This window comes from Ictidomys tridecemlineatus, chromosome 1, assembly GCF_052094955.1.
Source record: "Ictidomys tridecemlineatus isolate mIctTri1 chromosome 1, mIctTri1.hap1, whole genome shotgun sequence".
Lineage (NCBI taxonomy): Eukaryota > Metazoa > Chordata > Mammalia > Rodentia > Sciuridae > Ictidomys > Ictidomys tridecemlineatus.
The window spans coordinates 8,563,934-8,591,442 of NC_135477.1; the positions used below are offsets into that span (position 1 = coordinate 8,563,934).

At 53.5% G+C, this 27,509-nt stretch overlaps 1 protein-coding gene across 19 annotated transcripts in view; it reads right to left on the reverse strand.

The window, feature by feature from the left end:
* The window catches only part of Tacc2 (transforming acidic coiled-coil containing protein 2), a 186,924-nt gene that overhangs the window by 21,620 nt on the left and 137,795 nt on the right, over positions 1-27,509 (reverse strand). For 11 of the 19 annotated variants that reach the window (XM_078018473.1, XM_078017265.1, XM_078019565.1 and 8 more), the window contains 5 exons: positions 20,329-20,465; positions 11,754-13,062; positions 8,352-8,412; positions 7,206-7,407; positions 474-535 (listed from right to left, as the gene is read on the reverse strand). In XM_078018473.1, the coding sequence (XP_077874599.1) occupies positions 474-535; positions 7,206-7,407; positions 8,352-8,412; positions 11,754-13,062; positions 20,329-20,465 (1,771 nt within the window). Of the gene's footprint in view, positions 1-473; positions 536-7,112; positions 7,408-8,351; positions 8,413-10,287; positions 10,324-11,753; positions 13,063-20,328; positions 20,466-27,509 lie in introns of all 19 variants that reach the window. The other 8 variants (XM_078016276.1, XM_078018042.1, XM_078016882.1 and 5 more) reach the window with 3 other exon arrangements.

The window sequence follows — 27,509 nt, forward strand, 5'->3', positions numbered from 1 at the left end:
TTTGTTTTTCTTTTTGATGGTGCTGGGGGTGACATGCAAGGGCCTCATGCATGTCAGGCAAGTGCTCTACCACTGAGCTACATCCCCAGCCTACTGTTTTTCAAGAGCATTTTTGATCTACAGCTGATATGACCCATGGATAGGGAGGGCCAACTGTAATTTGTATAAAACCGTTTAGGGCACTTTTAAAACAACCACCTCTACCTCACTCACTCTGAAAGAAATTCTGACTAGCTCTTTCTTGGTCTAGGAAAGTAATTCTGCAGGAAACCTAATTAGTTTCTTCTGAAAAATGCCCAGTGATGTGAACCAAGTATAAATCTCAAACTCCCAGCCCCCCTTCGCCAGCAGCGTGCCCCCCAGAATGCTTGGAAACAGAGGGGCCCACTTGAGCTCTGAGCTCCAGAGACACCCTTCCCAGGAGAGGTCTCGGCCTGCATGTCCCCAACAAAGGGCAGTGAGGAAGAACTTACGGGTAAGGAGGAGCCAAGTTTTTCCATATATTCAATTTCATAGGAGTTTCTGTAACCCAACTCTGCAAAAGAAACACAAAGTGAGATCAGAGCTTCAGACATGACTGGAAAGAACTAGGCCGGCCAGGGTGGGGCACGGAACAAGGCCCTGCTTTTGGTGATGCCCAATGACCAGAGACTACTGATACAGCCAACAGGTAGGTGCAGCTCAGCTGCTGGCAGAATGGTGAACTTGTTGCTGCAGGGACTTTCTCCATTAGGGAATCTGAGGGAACCCCCAAGGAACTGAAATGGTGTGACCAGGCACAGGTTTTTGGCTTTGGGCAGATCTGAACATTGTGCCCTGAGTTTTTAGATGAAAGCGCATGTGCATTTGGGGTGATGGTTTTCTCTGTAACCCTCACATGCAGCACAGGTAACGACATGTCCTAACGACATCTTGGAACTAAACCTGTACCTGTCCTCTGTGGACCCAACCCCAGCTCCACTCTAGAGCAAGGGAAGGACAGATATCATTGTTCCTCCAGTGTTGCTTACAAGGGAAATTTCCCAAGTCACTGGAGTGTTTCCCAAGTTCTACAGTGTCTACAGGGCAGGTCCAAACCAGATTTTCAAATACAAAGACTACTGAAGCCCAATTAGGCAGAGAAGTGACTTATTCCAACTGGTGGCTTTGAGCTGCAAATAAAATTGCAGACAATTGCTGGAGACTAGAAACCCCACAGCCTGCCTAAGGCACCTAGGAGTGTCCTCGGAAACTCAGTCCTGCTGCCTAACTAAACGCCCTGCCCAGCACTACTGTGTGCCCTGCACTGCCTGGGGCACGGCAGGTATGACAATGGAGGACCTAAAAGGACACTGTTCTTGCAGAAACCACAACCTGGAGCTACCAGGTGCTTCTTTACTTGAAAAGAAAACCACGATGTGACATGGACGTCCCTATATTAAGCACCAGTGGCAATCCATAAAGCTCAAGGTCTGTTGTAGCTGGATCTAGAATGTCCCCCAAAGGCTGACAGGTTGAAGGCTTGGTTCCCACTGCAGAGGTACCAAGAGACTGGGCTTTAGGGAAATAATTGGATTAGGAGGGCTCAGACTCCAACAAGGGATTAATCCACGAGATGGGTTAATGATTTCAATGGACTATTGGCAGGTGGGGTGTTCTTAGAGGAAGTAGGTCACTAGGGTAGACTACACCTGTCCACGGCCTCTTCCTCCTCCTTTCTTTCTCTGCTTCCTGGCTGCCATGGACTTTCTTCCTCTGTAGTGCTAAGCCTTAACTCAGGCCTGGAGCAATGAGCCAACTGACTGTGGACTCACACCTCTGACACCATGAGCCAAAAGAAACTTCTCCTCCTTTAAGTTGCCTGCACTAGGTATACTGGCCACAGTGACTGCTGCCACAATTGACTAACACAGGTCTCGTTTTTTTTTTTTAAGATAAAAGTAAATATGTGTAGCAGTGCTGGTGTAAAGCTCCTTTACCTCTACATACGGCTAAAGGCGTCACCGAAACAGTGATTCTTCAATATGTGCTTTAAGATGGGACTATCCTTGGGGCTGGGGTCATGGCTCAGTGGTACAGTGCTCACCTAGCAAGATCGAGGCCCTGGGTTCGATCCTCAGCACCACATAAAAATAAATAAAATAAAGGTATTGTGTCCAACTACAACTAAAAAATAAATATTGAAAAAAAAAATTTAAAAAGATAGGATTATCCTGGAGACTTTCTTAAAACCTACAGCCATTTGTGGTTTTAGCTGAATGAACTCAAGAACCTCAGCTTGTGGACAGAATCTCCATCTCCTGGTGGAGATAACATCATTCTGGTGGACACACCAGCTTGTGGGCTTGAAGCCAGATTTAAAGATAGGTAGTCAGTGTAGTTAGGTCAATCGGGTCTAATATGGAGTAAAATCGAGAATGAAGGCCATGTTGAGAATGGAGCCTGGAGAAGCAGAGCAGCACTTGGGGAAATTGAAGTGTTCCCAAGGCCCAGAGCCCATCCTAAAGAAATGTTAATGAAGCAGCTCCCAGCAAACAGGGGGGGTGCTCATCAGAAGCAACCCCCAAACCCCAAAACTGCCCCAGGCCCTTCCTGCTCAGATTACTCCTTCAGCCCGCCTGTTTCCCACCTTTTGGGCCTTCCCACCTGCATTCCAACACTGCAGACTGGGAAAGCTGAAGGAAGACCTTAGCTATAAAAGAGGGAAGACCTCGCCATTCCACGGATTCCACCTTTTGGGTCCCCCTTCCTCCGGGGAGAAGTGCTTTCTGCTGTCCTTTATTGAACTTCTACTTTCCACTCTACACTTGCCTGGGCGAGTTTCTCTGGTGTCAACAGCGGTAACAATAGCAAGCCGTCCCTGCATCATGTAACGGAGCACCCATGGCGCAAGGGACACCAGGAGCCTGTGGCCTCTTAACGAGAGACCACACCAGCTCTCCTCAGGGTATCCCACCTGGACACTATGCTCACTCCCTGGACCCCGAGTCTGGCTGCATTTTGGGTCACCACCAAGCTCACTTACCTGCCTCCCCTCTACCTGCCAAGAGGGTTCCCCTTCCCACTGCCAGTGTCCCCATTCATCTCTTTAGAGGCAGCGTGTGACAGTATGGCTTGATGTATTTTGTGGAAGCATCTAAATGAAATTGGCTATAGAAACCTCACTCATCTGCTTTACCTCACAGGGTAGGCATGGGGGTGAGGCCCTGTCCAATTGCAGCCCCCTTTCTGCACCAGGCCACATGCAGGTGACAGGCCAGGAGGGGTTACCCCAATGGCCCCAAGGGTGCATCCTCTCAGCAGCTCCAGGGTAAGCCCAGTCGCTGAAGCATGGGGCTGCCTGGCGCTGCAGAGGCCCAAAGTGTTCTGAAGGGCCTCTCCTGTCCGAGGGCTGCTTCTGGTAATCACTGTGTACTGGGACGAGGCACACAGACAGGACTGGACTGCTCTTTTTTTCTGACTCCAATTGCTAGAGCTTTGCTAGAAGACTGGGAAGAGCCCTGGGCAGCAGACAGAAGGAGCTTTGCTCCCAGGACGGAGGAAGTCAGTTCACCTAATTGCTCCGTGCCTATCGACTTGACCCTCAAATGGAGCTCAAAGTGCCACGTTGTGCTGGCTAAGATGAAACCTGTGAGACAAAAGCCCTGCAACAGGTAACACGGGTGTAAGGGATGGTGATCTGATGTATTATTACTGCTCACTGCCAGTATTCTGCAACTTTTAACACAAATGACATTGTGTTCAGGGGAAAAGAAGAGAGTCCTTGGGAGAGGGAGGAGGCAGCTGCTCCCAATTTCCTCACCATTTCTCTTCTAAACATCAGTAGGAGAGACTGAAGGTGCCCACCATTAAAATCAGATCAGAGCCAGGTGCGGTGACGCACACCTGTAACACCCACAGCTCAGGTGGTTAAAAGGACGCCTTCCCTCTACTGGATGTGGGAAGGAGGGGCTGATGCAGCTGTGTCAGGGGGACAAGGAAACTGGGTGACCACCAAAGGGCCACCTGGACTTGTGAATGTACCCTACTGTCCCAGACTAAAAGCAGGTGAGCTTGTTCTCCCCGGGGACCACATGGATTAGGTGTGCTCCCATGGCAGCAAGCTTGAAGAGACTGTGCAAGCAAGGCAGTCATCGAGGGCGAACACTTGTAACTGTCAATCCAAGTCATTAATCAGTGGGAGATTATCAGAGTCGCCACAGTGAGGTGATGTTTTGCAGCTCCCTCGTGGCACTGCAAGCGCCTGGGCATTGTTCTAAACTAGTATCCACGGAGACACCTGAAGCTTTTCACCACTGCTCTTGTCACCCGGTGGGAAGCCGGGCGAGTCCACACCTCCTTCTGCAGGGAAGGCAGAAAGTATGGTCCATGCCACAGCAGCAGCAGCACCGCTGGGAAGTCGGGTAGACCCTGTTCTCCCTGCATCAGCCCCGAGACATCAGGCAAGTGCCTTAACAGCACCGAGTCTCTGTTTCCTCGTTCTTAAAATGGGGAACTATAGAAATTCCCCATGGAGCAGGGAGGAGGATAGAAATCGCACATGCCAAAGACACAGCACAGTACACGCTGAGCCAGTGATGGTCTCCCCTGCGGAACTGGTACAGAATTACACTAAGACCAAAGTCTTAGGATTTGAATATTTGTTCAAATAGTAATTATTACTTCTAACCCAACATTTCATTTTCCGGTGGTTGGCGCCTTCTGTTTAAGAAAGTCTCGGATCACAGCTGCAGCCCTGCACTGCTCTACTCTGAAACACATCGGCAGTGCCAGGTTATGAGTCTGGCACTGCTGAACTTGACCTTATTAAAGTGCCAGGAGGCCTGATCCTATAGGAGGGCTCTGCATTCACTTTCCATAGCCAGATGCACAGGGAGCCACAGTGTATTACAGAGGAGGACGCAGGGCCAGCACCTCCTGAAACTGTCCCTTTAAGTTCTCATGTTGGCAATGGTCTTTCAATCACCCACCAGCTAAAATCACAGGCGTGACCTGCCAAGTCCTTATAATTGTTTTCTAAGGAGACGTGTTGAGCAGAGTTTTGTTTTGAATTTATATATTTACCTACTTGCTGAATTTTTGCACAAAGAATCGTCAAGTCACTGAGCTAGTGAGTTGTGTGTTCACCATGTCAGATGAACAAGCAGATGTTACCACTGAATGAGGCACCTCTTAACTTTAGAAGCATTATTAGGATTTTTACATTTTCTAAGAAAAAAAGGGCATGTATTTGGTTTCTGATGGTAAAACCGAACATACCAGAGATCACAGGCTGTTTATTCTTATCCACAATGCCAAGCCCAGGGTGGTTTCTAAATGTGTTTTTTTTCCTCCCCAGAATTTAGAAGTTTCTTGTCCAGCTTAAGAGCCATGAGCCAGCAGGAAACCACAGGTGCTCTCACAATGGCAAGTCCAATGCTTATGCCCAAATGTCCCTGCAGGTCCTGGGACACAAACCTCGATCCTGGGGTCCCTTACACTCATGCTGGCAATGCCCATTGCAAAGATCAAATCAACAGCTAACACCAGGCTGTCCACCTGCCGAGCCCCGTATTTCCTTAATCTCTAACCCACCTTTGGCCCCTTTAGTTCAGGGTGCTATGGGGACACAGAGCGGCCCCAGACAGAGTTCCCCAGACAGAGTTCCTGCCTTCAGGAAACACAGACAAGTGGGGAAGAGAGAACCCACATGCATCTTCCCTTTGGGTAAGTGCCCCAGGGACCAAGCATTAAAGGCAAGTGGGGCAGGGAGGGGACATTAGGGGAAAGGCTGAGACAGGCAAGGGTGGGAAGCAGGGAAAGGGGTGGCAGCCACGGCAGGCGCCACTGAGTGAGGACGTCCCAGGGAGGCGATCGCATTCAGGTGAGGCTCGTGGCTCACGAGTGGATGCAGAGCACTACCGAGCTACAAGGAGGCTGAGGCCAGGCCCCAGGGCCTGTGGTGTCAGGTCTGAACAGAGGGTCACTTAGAAGCTTCCTGCACCCCAAGCCAAGGGCCAATACTACGCCTAACCAAAAGGCTCTACTTGGCAGAAAATAAGGCCAGAAAGTCCAAATACATATAATTTGGATCATCTTTCCACTGTCAAACAGAGAAAGGCAGCTCTGTGGGGTGAGAGGATGAGCACCCTCAATTCCATTACAAACTAGACCTCAGCACAAACACACGCTGGTAGTGCCTGGAGACCTCACGGGCACCAAGCAACCCACAGGGAGCGGTCAGACCACAGAGAAGCCTCCAGAGAAGCACCCGGAGTTATAGGGAGAAGCCCCTGCTCCTCCGTCACTGCGCCACCCAGATGGGCAAGGAGGAGGCTGTTTAATGGAGCTGTTGGTTCCTTAACAGCAGCTAAGAAATGGAGTCGGGCTTTCCTGTATGATCCTCCTGTGGTAACGCACTGGGCTCAAAAGTTACCAGAAATCAGGATCTTGGAAAATAAAACCCCAAACCATCATAAAAGCCAGAACTGAAATGCTGACCATGACCAGGCTTGCCAGCCTCACAGAGGAGGTGACAGGAGGAAAGGGGTGTGAGGTCTGGGGACACTGAGGACGTTGGCCAGGGAAAGTGGACTCCTCCTTCCTGAGGAGGGCTCTCTCACTGGCTCTCATAAGAAAGAAAGTAGGGAAGTCAACCTGTGCGGTCTGCACCCCGCCTGCCTGGGCTTACTTAAGATATGTGAGTTTTTCCAAGTCAAAGAGTTAGAGAAACTGCACACACAGGATGATACTGAGATAAGCCCAATGCCTGGGACACTTCACAGGAGCCAAGCACTCGTGAGCAAGGCTGGGGTGAACCTGTGGCTTGGGGCTCGATTAAAAAGTGTGGCCACACTGCCTGACCATCCTGTAGGTATGAACAATAATGGCACCAAGAGACCCCAAAGTGGGTTGACCAACACTGAAGGTTTGCTGTGACGAATGCTTTTCAAAGTCACAGAAGGGACATAAGCCACAAAGCCAAGAATGAGCAAGCTCGGCAGGCTCTCAGGACTTGGATTAGGAGGCAGCAGGCTGGTTCTCAGCAGGCACTGTGGGGTCAGGGGACAGCTGGTATCAAGTTTTAAAACACAGCCTTAGCTTCGAGTGCACAGGAGCCTGCAGGCGGTCACAACGGTAGTAGCAACGGTTACCTGGTTGAGAAGTGACTTTCCTGGCCCTTTGCTCCCTAGAGGCAGTATTCTCCAAGGCAGGGTGGGGGTCCGGCTGGCCACTGAGTTGCTTACCCTCTGTGGGCGAATTGAATTTGGTCTCGTTTACAAAGGTAGACAGGTCCGAGGGTTGTGGGAAGTCCTGTTTGTCAGCCTCCAAGTCCACCGTCATGCATGTCCACTTTTGATTGGTGACCGCCAGCTTCTCCTCATCCGTGGCATGGACCACTGCGGAGATCACTGGTGGCGCCTCTGGTGTCGCAGCTGGAGTCGGGTCCTGCAAGGAAAAGCGAAGCCGTCTCTTCTCTCATTCATTGTCTTGGTCTATAACTGTGCCTGTCCTGAGTATGGGGCCCCCTTACCCAGAACAGGTCCTGCTCAAGTCCCTCCCCCTGCTCCCCCACTGTCTCCCTCCCTGATGTTTACTTCAAGGAGTGATCGTGGATTTAAACACACACACACACACACACACACACACACACACGCAGGATGCCGTGTCCTGGTTATCCGAGCCACTCTGCAGGTTTTATTCTACACTGATGCGTTAGCTCCTAGGGGGCTTCAGGCTGCACAGCAACATCGTCAGTATCTCCCAACAATCCTCAATCCTGGGAGGACAGAAAGGGGTCTTACTGCCATTCTGCAAAAGAGGGTGAGCCGAGCGGTGAGGGAATCCAGAAGTGAGAGCTAAGCTGTTGCAACAGGATGCCAGGCCCAAGCCAGGTTTCTGGTGCCTCCCGCGGCCCCAATCCTCACCAGGACTGGGGTTTTTGCTCACTGGGATGTGGAAGGTCAGGAGGTTTGCTTTTTGGGGACTGGGCGTGGCGAGGCAAACCTGCTTGAGGATGACCTCCCTGGGTCTCTGGTGGGGGAACACTAAGGAAGAAGGGGCTGAGGAAGGAGCCAGCCCCCACATCTGTAGGGATCCTTCCCCCGCTGCCTTTGGGGGCTCAGCTCAGTGCTCCCGACAGACATCTCGGCGTCTCGTTTTCTTACTCTGCATTCCTTGACCTCGAAGACCTTCCCGGCTTGAGAGGTGCATTAGTTCTCAGCAGGTTAACGGGGCAGAAGGGACCAAAAGGGTTCCGCCTACAGAATCCAACTATCGCTTTCCCTGAACTTCTTCCTAGTCTTGGGACACGCTCTGATCTTTGCCGTGTGAACCCCCCACCTCAGCCCACAGTGAGCAGTCGAGTCATGGGGATCAAAGGAGCATCGTACCTGAGAGGGTGGATCAGAGAGAGGACATCGTTTTGGCGACTTTTTCACCCTAAATGTGTCACTGGAAACAGAATGGACAATGTCAACAAACAGAGCTACAGAGCGTCCCAAGCAACTCCGAGCAGGCCGAAGCCACCCTCCCTTGGCCCACTCCAGCACAGCCCATGACATCCATGCTGATAATTCGGTGACTTCTTAACAGATATTATTTTTACCCCCAAGGGAAAGATCCATCAAGCTGCAATTCTTTAAAGAGATGCCATTTTGGAGTATCTGACCCAGAAAATGAAGCTAAATTTAACTAAATGTTCCTATTTTACAAAGCAAATTTTGGGTGAGCAGATTAATTCATCTGGATTCTTCCAGGAATGTCTGAGCCAACTAAGGTTGGAGGAGGGGCCCTAGGCCAGGGACACTAATGAGCGGGATCCAGTTTTCACATGGGCAAGGCCACACAGCAATGAATGAACGGCCACAGGGGCCCACGCAGGGACACAAAGCCCTGGGTCCTCAGGAAGAACGTGCAGCATCCTTCCCATGCACGGGGATTTTAAGCTGAAAGGACTCCTGTGCTCCGGGGCAAAGGCAGGGCCAGGGGTCAGATGATTTTTAATGTTTTCTTCTAACCACGGTTGACAGATGTGGTTCATGACTCTTTTCCCATTCCTTCCCCTTTCCAAGGGGGAGATAGGCTCAGACTCTGGAAGGGTCAAGGAGGCAGACCCCCAGGAGGACGGGAACACTTTTAGCACAAAAAGTACCATCAGGTCCAACAGATAGCCAGGGGTCATTTCATGGTCAGAGTGGAGGCCCTCTCCACCCTGCAGACTGGTCTCAGGACCATTCCAGCAAAGCAAGGGTTTTGGTGGGGGAAGGGGTGCCTCTCACCTTAGATTCCATAACCTTCCCCCGCCTTCTGTGTTAACAGGTGGACAGGAAAGTCTGTCACCCAATTTCCTTTCTCATGTTCTCACAAATAAAATGCTCCCACAATGGCATTTAATAATGGAGGGAAAATACTTCCAATAGTTACTTACAGATTTATGGCATTTGCCGTGAAAGCAGTAGAATCACCGCTCAAGGCATGTATTTATTCATGCGTATACAACTGCATCCTGAAATTGCTATAGCGCTCAGAAATACTAAAAAGAGCCGAAGAGACTCCCACTCTACTCTGGGGCTGCCAGATCTCGGGTCCAGCCTGCTTCGCTTGTAAGGTCAGGGAGAAGCCATTGGCTTTGGAGCCCTGGACACTGCTCACAGGATCCCCCTGGTGGGGGTGGGGTGGGGAGCAGCAGGGGCACACAGGTGGTCAGTTGCACTGATGCTTGACTCACGGATGGCAGATGAGGCGTGCTGATACCTGGCTGGGGAACTAAGTGACCCAGGGCATGGCTCAGGGCAGCCTGGCGATGGCTTTCAGCTGTGGGGTTCACTCTGAGCTGGCCTCACATTTCAGGGGGCTCCTGGAGGCCTGAATTTGGAATGATCCAAACAGTTATGCTTCGCATATTGGCGAGGACAGTCTCTGCCTAAGCTTTGAGTGAACAGTGAGCATAAAGCCGCAGCGCTATCGAAAGCCATCGCCTGCCAGCCCAATTTAAATCAAAGAATGAGATGAGGAGTTAAAAAAAAAAAAAAAAGTATGGGTTTCAGATGAAGGCATCCAGTATGCAGGGAGAGAGAAAATTCCATTCCCAACAAGCAGGCATATGTTGGATAATCACATTTCACAGCCAAGCAGTCTCCCTATGCTAATCACTATGATACAGAAAAACCTCTGCTGCCGGGGAGCCCTGTGCCCTGTCATTCCCGGGGCCCACCCCAGAAACACATCCGCAGTGGCACGGAGAGGAACTCAAGAGGGGTCGCAAGCAGAAACAAAGGAGGGCCAAGCACAGGGGGCGAAAGAGGCGGATTGCGTTAAATTACTTACAACAGAGAACACACAGACATCACATCTTCAACCATCCTAAGACCAGAAGACAAAGAAGAGAGAGACAGACAGAGCAACTGACAAAAGGATAGATCTGCAGACAACCGTTCCTGGTGGGCTGGGATGCCACCGTCACCCTCTGCAGATTCTGCCAGCTTTTTGCCAAGGGGCCCCGGGGAACCGCTACCTCCCTAGGTTCGGATCACGCACAGGGCCCTGTCCTGATTCCCTTGTCACCCTGGGGTAGGAGCTTCCAAGCCAACACCCCATCCACCAGGGAGGGGTGAGACCACAAGATGTGGGCTCGGCTTCCAGGCCTATTAGCTTCAATGCTCAAAGGACAAAGTGGCTGGGGATGGAACGTAACCAGGCTGTCAGAGAATGTGGCTACAAGTTCACTCCTATTCTAAAGGCCATGCTTTGGAGTAAGCATTTCAGATTCCTATTCCAGCATGGGTCCCGTGGCCCATTTAGGAAGAGGCTGATGGAAGAGATGACCTAAGAAAAATCCACAGCTTTGGCCAGAATGACCTCCCAGCCCCCACCAGGCAGTGGGGTGGTACAAGGCCAAAGCCGGCTACGCAGAACCTCTTCTCAGGAGGCCCCAGCGGTCAGATGCTCAATGCATCAGGGAGCCCAGAACGGAGGTAAGTGGGTCACCCTGTCCAGCTCATCCCAAGCAGACCCGGAGGGACTGCTACCTGTTCTTTTGCGCTGCCCCTGGGAGACTGGTCTCTGGAGTCTCGATAAATTATAGATGATGCCTCCCAGCACAACAGCAGAGGCTCAGCAGCCAACACACTGCATGTGGCCCCGAGCCCTAGAATGGCCTGTAGCCAGCCAAGCTGGAGCCGGGGCTTGGAATGAACGCTGGAGCGCAGCCACACGGGACTCCAGGGCCATGCACTCGGCCACGTTGGACAAGACTCCGTTATTAGCGGCTCCCTGGAGGCGGCAGGGTCTCCCTGCCCTTTGCAGGTTTCTCTGGTCTCTTTTGGACTTACAGCCTGGCTGGTCAGGTGTCGGGAGCGGCCCAGGCTACACTCCCCTCCACCTCCTGGAGCCCACCACCCACCGTGTTGGGTTCTGGGCTGGCCTCGTGACAGGAAGAAACAGATACTCTACATCTGAACAGTGTTTTACAGGGCACAGCTCCTGGCTTTCCCTCAGAAGGCCATACACACGCTCAACAGGCAAAAGGGTCCCGGTCACCAACAAGGAGGGGTCAGGTCTCCTGCGACTGCCTAGAGTGGAAGGTCAGGTCTTCTGCTAGAGGCCGCTTGAGATCACTGACTTAATCACATGAAAGATCCAGGACTCCTGACCCCACAGGGCTCTGTGGGGGGGCAATGCCCCACGGTGGCAAGCAGGGCGAGGTCAGGGCAGCTGAGGGTTACCCAGGACTGAGGGTCACGGCACTACCCCTCCCTGCCTCCGGTGCTCACCACCTCCACCCCTGAACTTACGTCTTTAGGGGCGTCTTCTTCTTCTTGGCGGGCTTGTTCAGCCCGTCCCCATCCATTCCATTGGCTTCGATGGCACTGGCTGGGATCTCAAAGGAGGCTGGGGATTTAGAAGGTGAGCTGGGGGTCTTAGAGGATGTCTTAAAGGGATCAATGGACTCGTCACAGGCGTCTGGGTCAAAGTTATATGACTGTTGGGGCAGTTTGGGAGACTCCTGCATTTTTGAGGTGGAAGAAAAGGGGTTAAAATTGGGGTCATCCCACTTGTCAATGTCAAAGGTGTAGGTACCTTTAGCCACAGGGATGTCATTGGGCTCAGCGGGGGACCTGGGAGGTGAGGCAGGAGTGTTGTCGAGCTTCTCGGGCGTCTTTTTCATCTTTGGCCTCCTTAGGGGCATTTTGGCAACTGGCTTTTTGCCTATCTTTTTGGTAGGAGGGGGGTTTTCCTGCTGGCTGTCCCAACCACCCTTATCCTCAGAATAGTCAAACTCCAGCCTCACTGAGAGCCCTCTGGCCGGGGAGTCCTCTTGCCCCCCACTATCCGACGGGGTCTCCTCCGCGGCCTCGGGGGCCGTGGTAAGAGGCAACGTCTTCCTCCCAACAGGAGGCGAGTTCTGCACCCTGCCACCTCCAGAAGCCAAGGGGCTGGCGCCCTCGGCACACTCTGGGTCCAGAGGACAGGCGGCTTTGGGCGCAGCGGCAGGCTCCGGGGGCGTCTCTTCCGACGAGGCGGACCCTGAGCCCTCTGCCGCGGCCGGCTCCGTCTTGGTCTCCGACGCCAGATACTCCTCGTTGGAGACGGGACTCTCCTCCGCTGGCTCCTGCTGGGTCTCCCTCACTGGGGGGGTTTCTGTGGGCTTCTTGGTGCTCTGCTTCTTTTTCAGGGACGGCGGCCTGGGTTTTTTAGTTCGCTTGAGGGTACTGGAAGCACTGCACGAGCCTGTGCTGCCTGCGTCCGGGGCGAGGGCCGCGGCCTCGGGGCTGCCTGAGCAGGAAGCACCATCAAAGTCAGCGGCCTGCAGGCTCAGGGAGCGGGACAGCGTGGACTTGGCGGGGGGCACGGACTCGGTGGACTTCCTCCGCGCGCTGGCCTTGCACTCTTGGCTCTTACAGTCCGAGGGCCGAGGCTCCAAGCTCTGGAGGTTATCCACCAGCTCGATGCTGTCAAAGTCTAAGTTGTAAGTCCCGCTGCTGGCTATCGGCTTGTCTTCATCGAAGACGGCAGAGGAGGAGTGTGGAGGGCGGAAGGGGCTGCCTTCCACGGAGTCGCTGCGTGGGCCATCAGGGACGGTGACCGTCTCAGAGCCACATCCTGGGGAAATGGAGACAGACCTGTCAGAGCATGCCTCACCTCGTGCCAGACGGCTGCCCTCCAGACAGAGGGTGACAGACCCCATCCATGGGTGACTAGCGCCAGACCCTGGGCAGGTTAACCTCAGTTCCCTCAAATGCATTTACCAAGTGCCTGATTGGGATGGGACCAGGCACCGTGCTGAGGACTCAAAAGGGAAATGGACAAAGTAGATGTGATCCTTTTCTTCCTGGAAGCTGCAGCCTTCAAGAGGAAGACGGTGAGGAAACAACTAAATAATAACCCAGACTGTCAGACGGTGCAGTGTGCTGGGAGAAAACCAGGGCAGGGAAAGGGATCACCACTTTAGGTAAGATCATTAGGCAAAGTCCCTTTGACCAAAGACCAGACCCGTGGTCCTTCACAACCAGGAGGATGTCTGAGGAAGAAGCATCCTCGGCAGAAGGGGTCTGGGGGGCAGGAGCACCCTTGGTCTGTTGGAGGAACGGGACAAGAGGCCAGTGTGGTTGGACAACGGGAGAGGAGCAGGACAGGAGAACAGGCAGCGCAGCGTAGTCAGCCTTCTGCGTTAGCTAGCTCATGGGCAACCTGCTCCTGACGACTCAGAACCACGAGAGGAAGAGCCACGGCTTTTACGTGGAGGACCCCAGGGGATGGAAGCAGGACTGAGCTTGCCCTTTGCCACCTGCCCCTCCAGATATCACCTGGAACCTCTCTGAGCAATCCCTCCTGCCCGTCCTTGGCCTTGCCACCTAGCTGTTCATTCTCTTCTCTTCATGGTTTCCCTCTCCTGCTGGCCAAGGAGGCTGTAGATATACCAATTGTTGGCCACATGGTGCTCCGTGACCTCTCCGCCCTGCCGCTCCCTGGGGATCCGGCCAGCCCTGGCCTCAGCTTGGCTACTCTGGGCTCTGCTTGCACCAGGGACATTCTCATGCATTTCTGGGCTCCCAGATGTCTGAGCATCAAAGGATGCTAGGAAATGGTCTTCCAGAAAATTAAAAACGTGTCACTGGACGAGAGGGCCCATGTTGTAAAGTCCTCAGTACAGGGAGCATGCAGAACAAGGGACAGGAAAAGTTGGTACAAATGTGACATGCGGTGTTGCCCAAGTGTGCTTCCCTTACAGTACCGTGTCCCTCTGAGTCCAGATGACAGGCTGCTTTGGGCACAGGGGCAGGCTCCAGTGGGTCTCTTCCGACGAGGCGGACCCTGAGCCATCTGTGGCCGGTCCCTATCCCCGTGGGAAAACTGCCCCTAAAGTCAGGATGCCGGGCTAAATTTGACTTCAGATGAATGAATACAGGTTTAGTAAGAGGATATCTACATCATAATCATTTATTACCTGAGATTCAAGTTTAACTGGGTCCCTTGCACTTTTATTTGCCGAATCTGGCAGCCCTACCCGTTGCCCCAATAAACAGGCCTGGGAAAGGCCCATACAGGTGTCTTCCACCGGTGGCTGAGCTGTCCCTGGTAGGGACCAAACCTTGCTCACAAGCAGGGCTCGCTCCTGGAGCTGCACCGAGCCCCATCAGGCAGGGGAGACTAGCACACAGGCCTCCCCAGCAGGAGCTCGTCTCCTCCACGTCACACTCTGTCTTGCACTCAACAAATGCCTCCTGGATTGAGAGCACCTTCTGGAACCATGATGAGCCGGTCCAGGCCCCAGGCCTTCCCTTCTCTCCTCACCCAGGCCCAGCTAGGAGTGCACACCCTGAATACGGAGCACCTGACCGGAGCCTGGGCTCAGCTCTTCCCACCAAATGATTTCTCCACCATCACCTGACCCCACTGCTTCCTGCTCATCTCAAAAGAACAGGTGCCACTCTTCTTTCTGAGATGAACTCCCCTCCTTGTTCCTGGGGGACTTTGTGTCCTTGAGCACCCCGTCTTCCCATCAGCAGGTGTCGTCCTGCCCTGTGGAGGACCCTGGATACTGGGTACAGAGGGCAGAGGCCCAGAGAGGATGAGGAGGAGCAGGGGTGCCACATGGGCCTCAACAGGGAGAGAAGGGGCCTGTCATCTCCAAGCAAGGCCACCGTGCCAGCCCTCCTTTGCTAAACTGCTGCTCGGTCTCCGCAGCCTTCTGAAGTCAGGAGTTCTCCCTGAATCGTGCTGCTATCAGCAGATAGGCCGCTTACCCATCTGCTCATTTGCTTTCCCCAGAAGAAAGAGCTCCTCCTGCTTAACACAGCTTCCCGCGTGGAAGCGACACCCCATAATCCAATCACCATGGGCCCCCCGAGACCTGAGCCTGCTTAGCACTGCTTTCCCTGGGCATGATGGGTATTTGGGGCTGTTCAGATCTCTGTCCTGGGGGCCGGGTGTTCACTGGGCACACTGTACAGCACCCCTTGCCTCGACCCAGTAGACATCGGCAGCATGTCCCACTCCAGCGGAGACCATTGGCAACGTGTTCAGACATCACCCCATGTCCCCTGGGGGGCAAAGCTGGTTGAGAGCTGCTCTGTTGGTGTGTGGTCCTCAAGCAAGCTGCTCCATGGCATTCGTCACAGGACTGGGAAGCCCTGCAATGCGAGAGGCCATTGCCACGTGCAGGCCTTGATCTTTCCAAAGCAAGTGTGAGTCCACTGGGTTCCCACTGGACTTTTCGATGTCCATACACATCTGCATGAAGACCACTCATTTCACAATCCAAGGTGCCTCTCAGTGACTGATAGGCAAAGCAGGGAAAGGTGAGGAAGGACTAGACCCCAGGCCAATCCATCCGCATCAACATGCCCTCTGTCCTGTCGCTGGGGCAGACCTGGGCACAGCCTGCCCTGGAAACCTATACCCGGCAACTCCACATTTCTGACTCAGCGTGAGGACAAAGTTAGTATCCAGGCTCATCCCGTGAAAGAGCTCACTTGGGGTTTCTCAGCTCTGTCACTCAGCTCAGGTTGCCACAGCAACTCGCACAGACTAGGGGCTTAAACAACAGAAGTTCGTTCCTCTCAGTTCTGAAGGCTGGAGAGCCAAGATCAAGGTGTCAGTGGATCTGGCCTCTCCAGAGGCCTCTCTCCTTAGCTTGAGGAAGGCGCTTCTCACTGTCCGCACACGGCCTTTCCTCTCTTCTCACAGGGCCACCAGTGCTACAGGATCGAGGCCCATCCTCTGACCCGCTAACCTCAGTGCCTCCTGAAAGGTCCATCTCCATCCAAATACAGTCACGTTGAGGGTTGGGGCTCCAACAGGACTCCGGGCTGGGCCACATGACCCACAAGGTAAGGGAAAAGTGGGTGCACTTGGAAACGAGAGGGAATTCCCAGGAAGGGGAGAGGGGGGCAGTAAGTGGCCCAGGCACTAGTGCTCTGCCTGGCTAACACCCACCACCTGCAGCTGACACAACCACACCCCCTTACCCGGGGGTCCTCAGGATGGGCTGTGCTTCAGGGCCCCCTGCAGCCTCCTTGTTCCAGAGACCTGGGCACATGGGACACAGCCAAGAGGGGAGCAGCCAGCCAAGGGGTGCCTGAGTGCTTGGGGAGCCCCTGGTCTCAAAAGCCCTGCCCCCCCTTGCTGCACCCTATGGCCTGCATCTGCGTCCTCCAGAAATCCCCATACCGATTCTCACTCCCAAGGTGACCGTATCAGGAGGTGAGGTCCTTGGGTGGTGATTACAACTGCCAGAACAGACCAGGGCAATGCCAACCTGGGGCATGCTGCTGTCCCCTCCAAGCCTCGGCTGTAAACGAGACATTCTTATGAGGACGACGTCGGGGAGCCACCTAAGTACTCGTTTCAGGGCACAGCAAGGGCCAGGAAGTGACAGGCACAGCCCCCAAATCCTGCACATGCCTCAGCGACGCTGCTCCCTGTACCCTGCCAAGGCTGGGACGGGCTCTCACCTCTCTGGTTTCTGGGATGCCCGGCCCAGAAGGCCACCTGTCTCCTGGGTGAGTACCCACACGGATTGCTCCAGTGACAGCACACAGGGAACAGGGTCCTCTGTGGAGGGCACAGTGAAAACGCAAGCCACCGGGAACTCTGCCGCCAGGCCTGGCACTGGGAACCTTCCTGAGCCAAGATGACAGCAGCAGTCCACAGCTGGAGCCCTGTGGGCCACCACTTTTTGGGGAGAGAGGAAAGCTGAAGGCACTCAGGGTGCAGGGTGGCTCTAGTCGCCTCCAAGACCCCAACAGGGCCTTCCCCAGGCTGGGCAATCTCCCAGCAAGAATGAATATACAGGGGCTGGGGATGTGGCTCAAGCGGTAGCGCGCTCGCCTGGCATGCGTGCAGCCCGGGTTCGATCCCCAGCACCACAATCCAACAAAGATGTTGTGTCCGCTGAGAACTAAAAAATAAATATTAAAAAAAAAAAAAAAAAGAATGAATATACAAGCTTTGTCCCGGGTGGAGGACAATGTTCAACTGAACCCTCCTCGCCGCCTCCACCCCCTGCTACGCGCCCTGCTGACTGTCTACTTGCTGTCCCTGACAGTCCTGTGCCCTGCCCTCTGCCTTGGTGCGGCCCAGGCTGCAGCTCGCAGCACGGGCTGTCTCACAGAGCTGCACGTGCAGCCGTCTGGGCATCAGCGACCACAGTGGCCATGCTCCCAGCACCTCCGCAGAGCCAGCAGCAGGTCAGGGGCTGAGTGCAGCTGCCCACAGCGCCACGTGGACAGCAGCCTGCTTTCCAGCGCAAGGAGTCATCCTGGGAAAGGGGTGTCGAATGCGTGAGGGAGAATTCTCTCACCTGGATGGGAGATGACACACTCAAAAGTCCAAGCCCAGGCCCAACACAGGGCAGAGGCTTAAGTGGGAAAAGTTATGCATCGTGTGATATTTCACTGTGTCCCCAGTGGCCAGATCTGAGTTCTGATCACACAGCCACTGTACAATAGCCCAGCATTCCATTCACAGGACTCCCAGGTCAGAGGGGATCAGAGGCCCTGCAGGTGGCCCTCCTCATTTACAGATAAGGAAGCTGGGCTCCAAGAGTCCTGCCCCACCCCAGTCAGGGGCAAAGGCAAGGGCAAACCCCGCTGCGTCCACAGCCAAAGGTCTGGTCTGTTATTTCACGAGGTTCCTCGGGCAACTTTGGTAACATTCCAGCCGCTGAGGAGGAAAGCCAAACAATAGCTCTTCCTCTCCTGCCCATTCTTTCCCATGGTTCCCAGGACCAGCCTTTCTTTAGGGCCCCCCACAGCCCCCACAGTCCCCCACGCCACAGCACAGGCACTTCTCACGCCTCTGCCATGCCCCATGCGGGTCTGCAGAATGGATGAGGGGATGCCACTTCTGGGGGCGGGCCTCACAAGGGCGGCAAATCAAATGGGCCTTTGTGCAGCCCAAGCAGGGGGGACGTGGGGCAGTGGGAGTCTAACCTTCCGCTCCTCGCAGCATCCTCCTCTCAGCCTCCCTGCAGTTCTCAGGACGGGCGGAAAGTCTCCATTCTCCCTGCTCCACTCCAGGGGTGTAATCAAAGGCTCTGAGGACTGTGACTCGGTGGCAATCCACATCCCCAGCCCCTCCCCCCGAGGGCCCTCCCGTAAGCCTCATCATGTTCACTCTGATAACCGCCACCTAAGGAAGAGGTGCGTGTGGCGTGTGTGTGTGTTTTTAAGAATGGAGATTGTTCTCGGCTTTGGCACAAGGAAGAACAGCAACAAAAAGAAGTGGAAAACTGTTCCTGAGAGCAAGCAGGGAATCGGACAACAGAAGACGAGCCCACGGTCACGAAATGACCTTGCCCCTCAGGGGCCTTAATCATGTGCTTGACCCAGGGTTCACAAGGAGTTGGTCATTCGGGCACTTATCAAAAACTGGGCAGTTTGTAAAAACCGTACGGGAAATACATTTTTACATGATTATATAAAATAATAAAGGAAGGGAAGCAAATGGCTCTCTGGGAACTGCAAGCAGCCCCCTGGACTTCCCCACCTCAGTCAGATAAGTACCAATCCTCACGCTCTCGGAGCCCAGCCTCCGTCCTGACTCGGCAGAGCCCCGACTCTGCTGCTGGCTGAGGAGATGCTGAAGACGGGGGACATGAAAACAACGGGTCCCACCCCAGCCAAGGCTCTGCTCTCGTGGAAACGGCCTCTCCCATCTTCCTCTGCCCCGGGGAAGCCCACCTGTCAGGGCCAAAGCCCTGGCCTTATCCCTTTTCAATCACTGGCCTTCTTACACCCAGGCAGATAAAATCAATTCCAACTTTCACTTTCTAAAATCAACATCAAGGTCAAAATATTATTCTATTGTACAGCCCGGCTGACTCCTGACCCAGGCAGAAGCACAAATGGAGGCCCAGCCTCACCCTGACCCTCTGTCCACTGCCAGCTCCGTCCTTCCTGGCTGCCTTGAGCCAGGCTGTGCACACCCAGCCTGCAGGTCCCAGCCTCAGCCCAGTTCCTCTGCAGGCTGGAGGGGAAGATGGCTAGGACTGGGGCTGGGGTGGACCTCCGGTGGCTGTGGGAGGCTGACGAGGTCTGGAGGCAGTCAGCTCCCCATGCTTGTTAGGCGGGGAGGGCTGGGACCGGGGAGGGTCAGAGTGGGTCCTACAGTGTGGGACCCTGAGCCATCCAGGCCCTAGCACAGCACCACCTGGCCTTGACCCGCCCGTGGGGCCATTTCAGGCAGGCTGCGTCTCCTTCCAGGACTCTCTTAAGCTTTCTAAGAAGGGTGTCTCTTCATCCCCACTGGAGAAACCGGGGAAGCACACAGCACCAGCCATGGGGCAGCAAGAGGTGGGGCAGGCTCTGTTCCATCCTCAGCAATCCCCACGTCTAAACAGAATCTACAGGTGTTGCCACTCACAGCAGGGGAGGGTGGGTGTGGAGAAGCAAGAAAAATCAGGTAGCCCCAGGGTGGTGAGGCTCCGGCCAGCATGGGCGGATTCTCTCCTCTTACTCCCCAGCCCACGGGGGCTCTGTGCTTGGAACACAAGTGCAGAGTCACATCAGCTGGACAGAGCCTGACACTCTCACAGGAGCACGGGGTCAAAAAGCAGAATTCAACATTCTGCTGGAAAGTTCCAGGACCCAGCTGCTCCAGCTCCACACCATCTGAGTCTCTGGGTAACAAGCTCCCAGCGCAAAGCACACCCAGCCCAATCCAGTCCGATCCCCTATAGGCGCTCACCCCAGCCTTGACGACAACCCTGCAAAACACAGGACACGGCCCAGAGTCAAGGCCCAGTGCTGCGGGCTGTGACTAGTCTGAGGGTCTTGCTCCCTCTGTGCTGGGGTGGGCATCTGCCTCCAGCGTGCACCGCCAGGAGTCACCGCCCGTCTCCCAGGGGCCCTGGCCCTGCGTTACCTGGTTCTTCCGGGGCTGGTGGTGCGCTGACCTCAGGCTCTGGGATGACTTCAGGGGGTGGCGGAGGTGGGGCTGGTGGAGCTTTGACAGGGGTCGTTGACTCCGGGGTCTCAAATGCTTCTTCAGAGTCAGAACTCCTGAAGGAGAGAGGAGAGACACAGGTGAGACGGGGCCAAGGGCAATTCTGCACGTTGCGCTCCAACACAGCACCAGCCACGGGGCAGCTAGAGGAGGGCCCTCAATTCAACCACCTGGGGACAGAGGTGAGAAAGTGAGGACTTGATTAGGACCAAACCCCTTATTCTTGAACTCGGCTCTACTCAGATCACATACTTGTCACCTCAGGGGAAATTCGCCCACGGCAGACTCTCCGGAGGAACTCTGGTACCCACTCCTCGGCGTCCATTCAGACCCAGGGCAGTGTGCGTGTTGGACAGGGTGGTTCCTGTCACCTAAATTCCCACCCCATGGAGTTAGGTGTCCGTGCCCCTCTCCCTCCTTCCCCGCGCCCCTCATAAACTGTCAGCAGAGATTCATTCACTTGCTAATAATCGTGTCCTCTCTTTCCTCCACGGGGCTGTACATGCCACGCTTGTTCACAGCACCCAGAGCCCACACCAAGGACAGTGAATGGGCCTCTAGGAGTGAGTGGGAGCCAGAGAGCCAGCAAGGACGGGCCCCAGGCCAAGCCACAAAGCCCTGCCTGGGAGCCCGGGGGTGTGGACACGGTTCTTGTGGGCCCTGCAGGACAAGAAAGGTTCTCCACCTGGAGATGTGGACCAAAAGTCCGCCCCGAGAAGCTACTGTCTGTCGCATGGGCAGCCAATGGCCAAAGCCTTGCCCTGGGCTAAGACAGCCCAGCAGACGCCCTGCTCCCTCACCTGCTTCCACAGGTGCTCCATCTTAAGCCAGAAGATGAGGCTCCCCAGGTCACTGCCCCGCATGCTGCCTGGGCCAGAGGGCAGCAGTACACTGGCTCCAGCTGCCCGTGGACAGGCGCCCCACCACAGCTACGTGGACGGTCAGCGTGGAGGCGTCAGCAGCGGGCCAGTTCCCACCTCAGGATATGATAAATAAACCCGAACACCAATGGGTTCATTTGCAACAAGGCGGTTAGCTACCAAGAGGGTGGGCTCTGAGGTCTGCACGTTGGCATGAATGGCCTTGGTAGGCGGTAATGGGGCAGGTGACGGGGAACACACCGTGACAGACACACTGGGCTGCACCCGTGCCGCTGAGCCAGGTAGGCCAACACTGTGGGGCAGGCACACTGCTGGCCTCTCCCGGGTCAGAGGACCAGTGACTAGGTACAGGCCACCGTCTTCTAAAGACCAACAGCCAGAGAGCACCAGGAACCAAACCAATCCCTCCACTATCTGCCAGGAGGACAGAAAGGGGCCATTTGGTGAGTTCCCTTGTGAGAGACTCATGGTGCCAGAGGTCACCCCCATCTACCCCCCATAAGGACCTTGACTCCTCTAACCGGCCATGAAGTCCTCCAGGGACCCAAAGACATGAACAAACCCCAGGGCTGCTCTTGATGGGCTCCACCGGGCCGGAGCCAGCACAGTATCGAGTTTCATGAGTAAATACTTATAATTCATGCAAACACAACAGGGAAACTGACGTTTTAACACACACACACATTAATATTAAAGGACTAAGCTTTTGTCCAAGAGGAGAATTTAAGACCCATCCCCACAGGGACGGCGACAGATCTAGGCAACGTGCGATTCTGCAGAGTCTGTTTACAAATACGAGGACACAGGAGGTCACACCACGCAGCAGCCAAGAGGAAGGAGAGCCTGGATCACCCTGGTGGCCGGGGTGGACTCTGGGAACTGGCTTCCCCACCCTGCCCCCAGCATCCGGGCAACACTGACAAGACGCACGAAGCCAACTTGCCTCTCTCCAGAGCCTCCTCGAAGGGCCGGTGGCCCGGGAGCCCGGCTGCTGCTCACCACCGTCCACATCCACCGGGCCCATTCCACCGGAGACCACATCCGCCAGGAGCCAAAAGCCATCTCCACGGAAGAGCAGCCTCTGTCCCCCGAATTCCCAGCCCTAATGTCCTCGCTGGTAACTTTGAGATCTAAATCTCTTTCATTATCACCAAAACAGTTAGCCACACCACCAGACACAGACGCCATGAGCTTCTCCAGCATCCAGAGGCCCCAGTGCCACTCCACCTAAGCTGAGATGCAAGGAGAGGGACTGAGTGTCCGTCTCCCTAGCTTCTGCATCCCTGGGCACTGGTGACATGTGACTCTGGAGCACAAAGAGCCCTGGTCTTTCTCAACAGCACAGCAACAGGGAGGGCCGGATGCTCTTGGGGTCTAGCTGCAGCTGCCCGATGGCACACCTGCTTGGAGGACCGCCATTCACGGGGCCTGTGTGGGGGGCAGCGCCGGGGGTGGGCAGGGCAGGGGCACACCAGGCCCTTTGTGCCCCCTATCCTGTTTACTATTAACTATTTCTGCATCAAAACACTGGGGTCCACCGTGGGCCACAGGAATGGCACTCACTTCCGGGGCCGTCTGCCTTGTTTTCATATTTCCGCGCCCTCTCCTGGGAGGGGAGAGCAAGTTAATTAGAGGAGGCGGATGGCAGCTTTTTAAATTAGCTCTTTTTTCCCTATTCAGCTTCCCAGGAGCTCGAAACATTTCCAAGAGCAAAAATTTCTACAGTCCACCCACAAAGAGTCTGTACATAAAAATAAAGCAGCGTTTTGGAGCCCCAAGGCACAAAGGCAATTCCCATAGGCTGTTTTCTTTTTTGTTCCCCAACCAGAAAAAACTAAAATGTAAGAAAATTACTCTGTGATGGCTCCACACACTTTAAAACTGGGATGGGGTTGGGGGAGGAAATTAATATGCCACAAGTATGCATCACAAAGAGAAATGTTGTCATTACAATCTGTTAAAACATCCCTAAATTATAAGTAAATATATTTCCCTAGATGGGCATATGCTACGTTCACCATATAAGTAAGTATGCAAATACGAGATGTGTATTTCTATGGTCTGAACAGTTCTTAATAGCCAAACATAAACACAGTGACTCTGATTCTCAGCATGAGAAGCATAATTACTGTAATTTGTTGAACATTTTGTTATGCATCAGGCACTGGACTGAACCCATTTGTACACTTACTTATAATCTTCAAACAGACCATTTTACAGATGAAACAATCATGGCTTAGAGAGGCAAATTACTCTGCCCTCGGCCATGTAGTTAGTTAGCAAATGATGGAAGCCAGGGCTCAAATCCAAAACTGTCTTTAAAATCCTTGCCCTTTTCACGATTTCTTTGGCTTCCAAATGTTTTTAGCAAGCTCAATTTATGGTATGTTCTTATCCTAAAGTCTGTCGTGGATGAACTGAGAGCTGACACCGGGGCTGGGGGTGCCCACTGCAGCATTATCTCTGCTGATTTCCCTCCTGCTCACGCGGTGCCAGGACAGGTCCTGATCACCAACGAGCTCATCACAAACAGCTCCTGTGTTTGCAGAGGTTGTCCTCTGATCGGCGGACAGTCTTCAACAAGTCAGGCAGGGCCGCAGAGCCACCCACCTGCACAACACCATCCACCAGCACACGGTGGTACGCTACGGTGTGAGGTGGCACACAGGGAAGAGGGAAACCTGAGCCTGCAGGGCTCCCCAGCTGTTAGGCCAGCGTAGGGGCTTTTGTATCCAGCTATTTCCTCAGATTTCAGCGACATCCACAGAGCTCTCAAGACTAAGTCTCAAAGCCACAGTTGGAGGTTGTCCAACACAATTCTGAGTTCAGCCCTCCTCAGTGATGCGCTGTGTCAAAACAGGTTATGAAACTGTCCCCAAAGCCAGAGTGTGGACTCTCTTTTCCCTTTATTTGTGATTTGGTTTAAATATTTTCATGTGTTTACTTATATATGAACTATGATAGTATCAAGTAGTATAAGACCAGCACACATACATGATATAATAATATATACATCCACTTGCACATATAGAAATACAGATCTACCTGTGAATGTCAGTGTGTGCGTACATAATGCATACATGGGCGTCTATTAATAAAAAGGTACTGTAAATATGGTTTCCCAACACATCACTAAGTGGTTCCATTTTGCTCAATTTTTAATGGAGAAAATTCAAGGTTTGGGGATAATAAGTAGCAGAGACCATACAAGTTTCCAAAACAAAAGTTAAGCGATCTTTTTTTATCCCATCTGTGTGGTTTAGATATGGGGTGTCTTCCAAAAGCTCAGGCGGAAGACGATGCAAAGTGTTCAGAGGTGAAATGATCAGGTTGTGCGAGCTGTGGCCTAAGTAGTACTGGTATGGATTAACTGGGCAGGCAGGTCATCGCTGGAGGAGGCAAGTCACCGGGCTGTGCCTTTGGGGTGTACACTTTGTCCTTGGTGAGAAGAGCTCTGCTTCCTGGTCGCCAGGTTCTACGCTGCTTTCCTAGGTACATCCCTGCACCTGGATGCTCTGCCTCACCTTGGGCCCAGAGCTAGAGCTGGCCGACTATGGACTGAGCCTCTGAGACCATGAGTCAAAATAAACTTTTTTCCCTCTAAATTGTTCTTTTCAAGTATTTTGGTCACAATGACAAAAAGCTGATTAAAACACCATCTTTTTTAAACAGGTGAGGAAACTGAGGCCCAGAGACCTGGAGCGACTTGCCCAAGTCTCTGGCCAGTTTGTGGCAGCCTTAGCTAGAAATTCCACAGAACCAGGCCTGACTCCACCAGGGGCTGCCTCCAAATAGGAGTCTGTGTTCTGCACCACCACGCCCACCTGGAAACCCAAAGTCACCCAGTGCTACCTGATGATCAAGACTGGCTGGTCAGGAGTCTCATGTGTATCTATTTCTAGGTCAAGTCCCAAGATGAAAGTGATCTGGGACTGGGTGGGAGTTTTGGGACCACCCACCCAGGGTCAGAGAACATGCTAGATAGACACAGGGCCTCCCCATGACGTAAGCCACACCCTCTGAGCTCCACGCAGAGGTCAGTGCTGCCTGAGGCCAGGCTGCCCTTTCTTCACCCCGCCCCCACCTTGCTCTTGAAGATGAAGCCTAGGCAACAGCCACGGATCTGGCCAAAAGCTCTACTTTGGGGAAGATCAGCCAACATCTCTAGGCCAAAAGACCATCTGCTGTCCCTGAAGAGAGGGGCAGCTTCCAGAAACAAAACTGAGCCCTCAGCAGATTAGACAGACTCATTCATCTGCATCTCATGCAGGAGTCTGATGAATTTGTGAGTAAGTGCATATTTTCAAAACTGCTGCATACTAGATTCTATTCAACAAAATACTTCCCTGAATCCCAGCCAACACCCCCCCCCGGCACACACACACACACACACACACACACACACACACACAAACGTGCAAGCTCACACACTCCTCCTGTCTAAATGACTTGGCCTGACTGGTAGATGCTCAGGGGCTGAATGCCAGGGTCTTTTTCTTTAACGCACCCATCCTGGTTCAAGAAAGAAATCTGCTCTGATGTCTGTCTGTCACGGAGGTGAGGCAAGAACACAATTTCAACAATCAAATGCTGAAACCCCTTGGGACAGGCAGGTAGCTGGGAAGCAGACTTCAGGAGCCGTCTTCCATGAACACAAAGTCAGCTCTGACAAGCCAGGCTGCCAGTTTTCTAGACTAACACCTACGGTCACCTAGGGAAAATCAAGGCAGACACATTTAACCCAGATTCCCAGCACCCAGTGTCTGTTGGGTTAATAAGATGGTCAGAGGCCAAGTGTCTATCACTTGGTGGCTGTGCTGAGAGGTTAGCAGAGCTCGAAGGCCAAGGCCATACCAGTCGCCCCCAGGTTAGAGAGGTGGCAGGCCAAGGGGAAAGAGCCCACACAGATGAAGGGTCTCTCAGACCCAGTTACACCCAGTTGTAAATTAAATGTAACTGAAGTCCTTTCAAGAAGCAGGACTTAACTCTGGGTAACTCAGACAAAAGTACAACTTACTATCAGGTTCTGGAGGATTCCGATTAGATAGAGGACTGTGGGTCGCCAGGCATTTTTTTGGATCACCCAGCACTCAGCTTGGTTGAAATTCCTGGGAGGGAGCATCTGACTGACCCTCCTTGGGTTTACGCCCATGACTTAGCTAGTAGAGGTCAGGGGACCTTCGTAAGGAAACAATGCAATGGAAGAGGACAGGCAGACTTCCCCAGAAGGCGGTCAGAAGGTGGAGTGAATGGCAAGGAGCCCAAAGAACAAATGTCATGTCACTCACTTGACAAAGACGTGACCTTAGACAAGCTACTTGACCTCCCAGGCCCTTGGATTATTTGCAAGTTCTGACTCTTCCCCTGGACCCCAGGCATTAGAGAACCGGGGTGTGATCTGCTCGCATGCTGGCTGGGCCTTCTATTTTATTTGGTCAAAACAACCGAGTTGGGAGATTGAAAGAGAATCTGGAAGCCATGTAGAGTGTGGTCGCCGCCTGGCCAGGGTATCTGTGAACTGCGTGTGTCCTCAGAACATGGCTGCTCTGAAGCACAAGAGCTCTGCCTCGCCCTTCCTGAGCCATGGAATCAATCCTGTCTCCAGGGACAGGCCAGCACCTGCAGAACGGCTCAGCATGACACTGTACACAAGTGGGTGTGTACATACGTGCCCACCAGCGAGCGTAATCAAGACTCAATAAAAATAAAGGGGCACCGACTGCCCTTGCACGTCCCTACTTCCATGCACTCATGTCCCTGAAACCTCATCTTGGCAGCAGAGCTCCTTACTGAGTAAGTCCAATTGGAAGCTTTACTTTAAACCAACCAGGACCCCAGAAAGCACAGAAACCTCCCTGTCCCACCAACCCATGCACAGAGCTTGCTCTAAAGTCCTCCAAAAAGCTCTTCTGGGCTTCTCTGGAAACATATTTAGCTCTCATAATTTCATACACGGGTCTAAGAGGTTTAGTATCTGGTTTACGAAACAAAATCAAATTAGTTGTCTTTGTGGCACTGGGAATTGAACCCAGGGGCGCTCAACCAGTGAGTACACCTCCAGCCCTTTTTATTTTAAGTCAGGGTCTCCTTAAGTTGTAGAGGCTGGCCTGGAACTTGGGATCCTCCTGCCTCAGCCTCCCCAGTTGCTGGGATTACAGGTGTGTGCACCACCAACCTTGGCTCCAAATCAATTAGAAAGGGCAGGGTATGGAGGTGGGC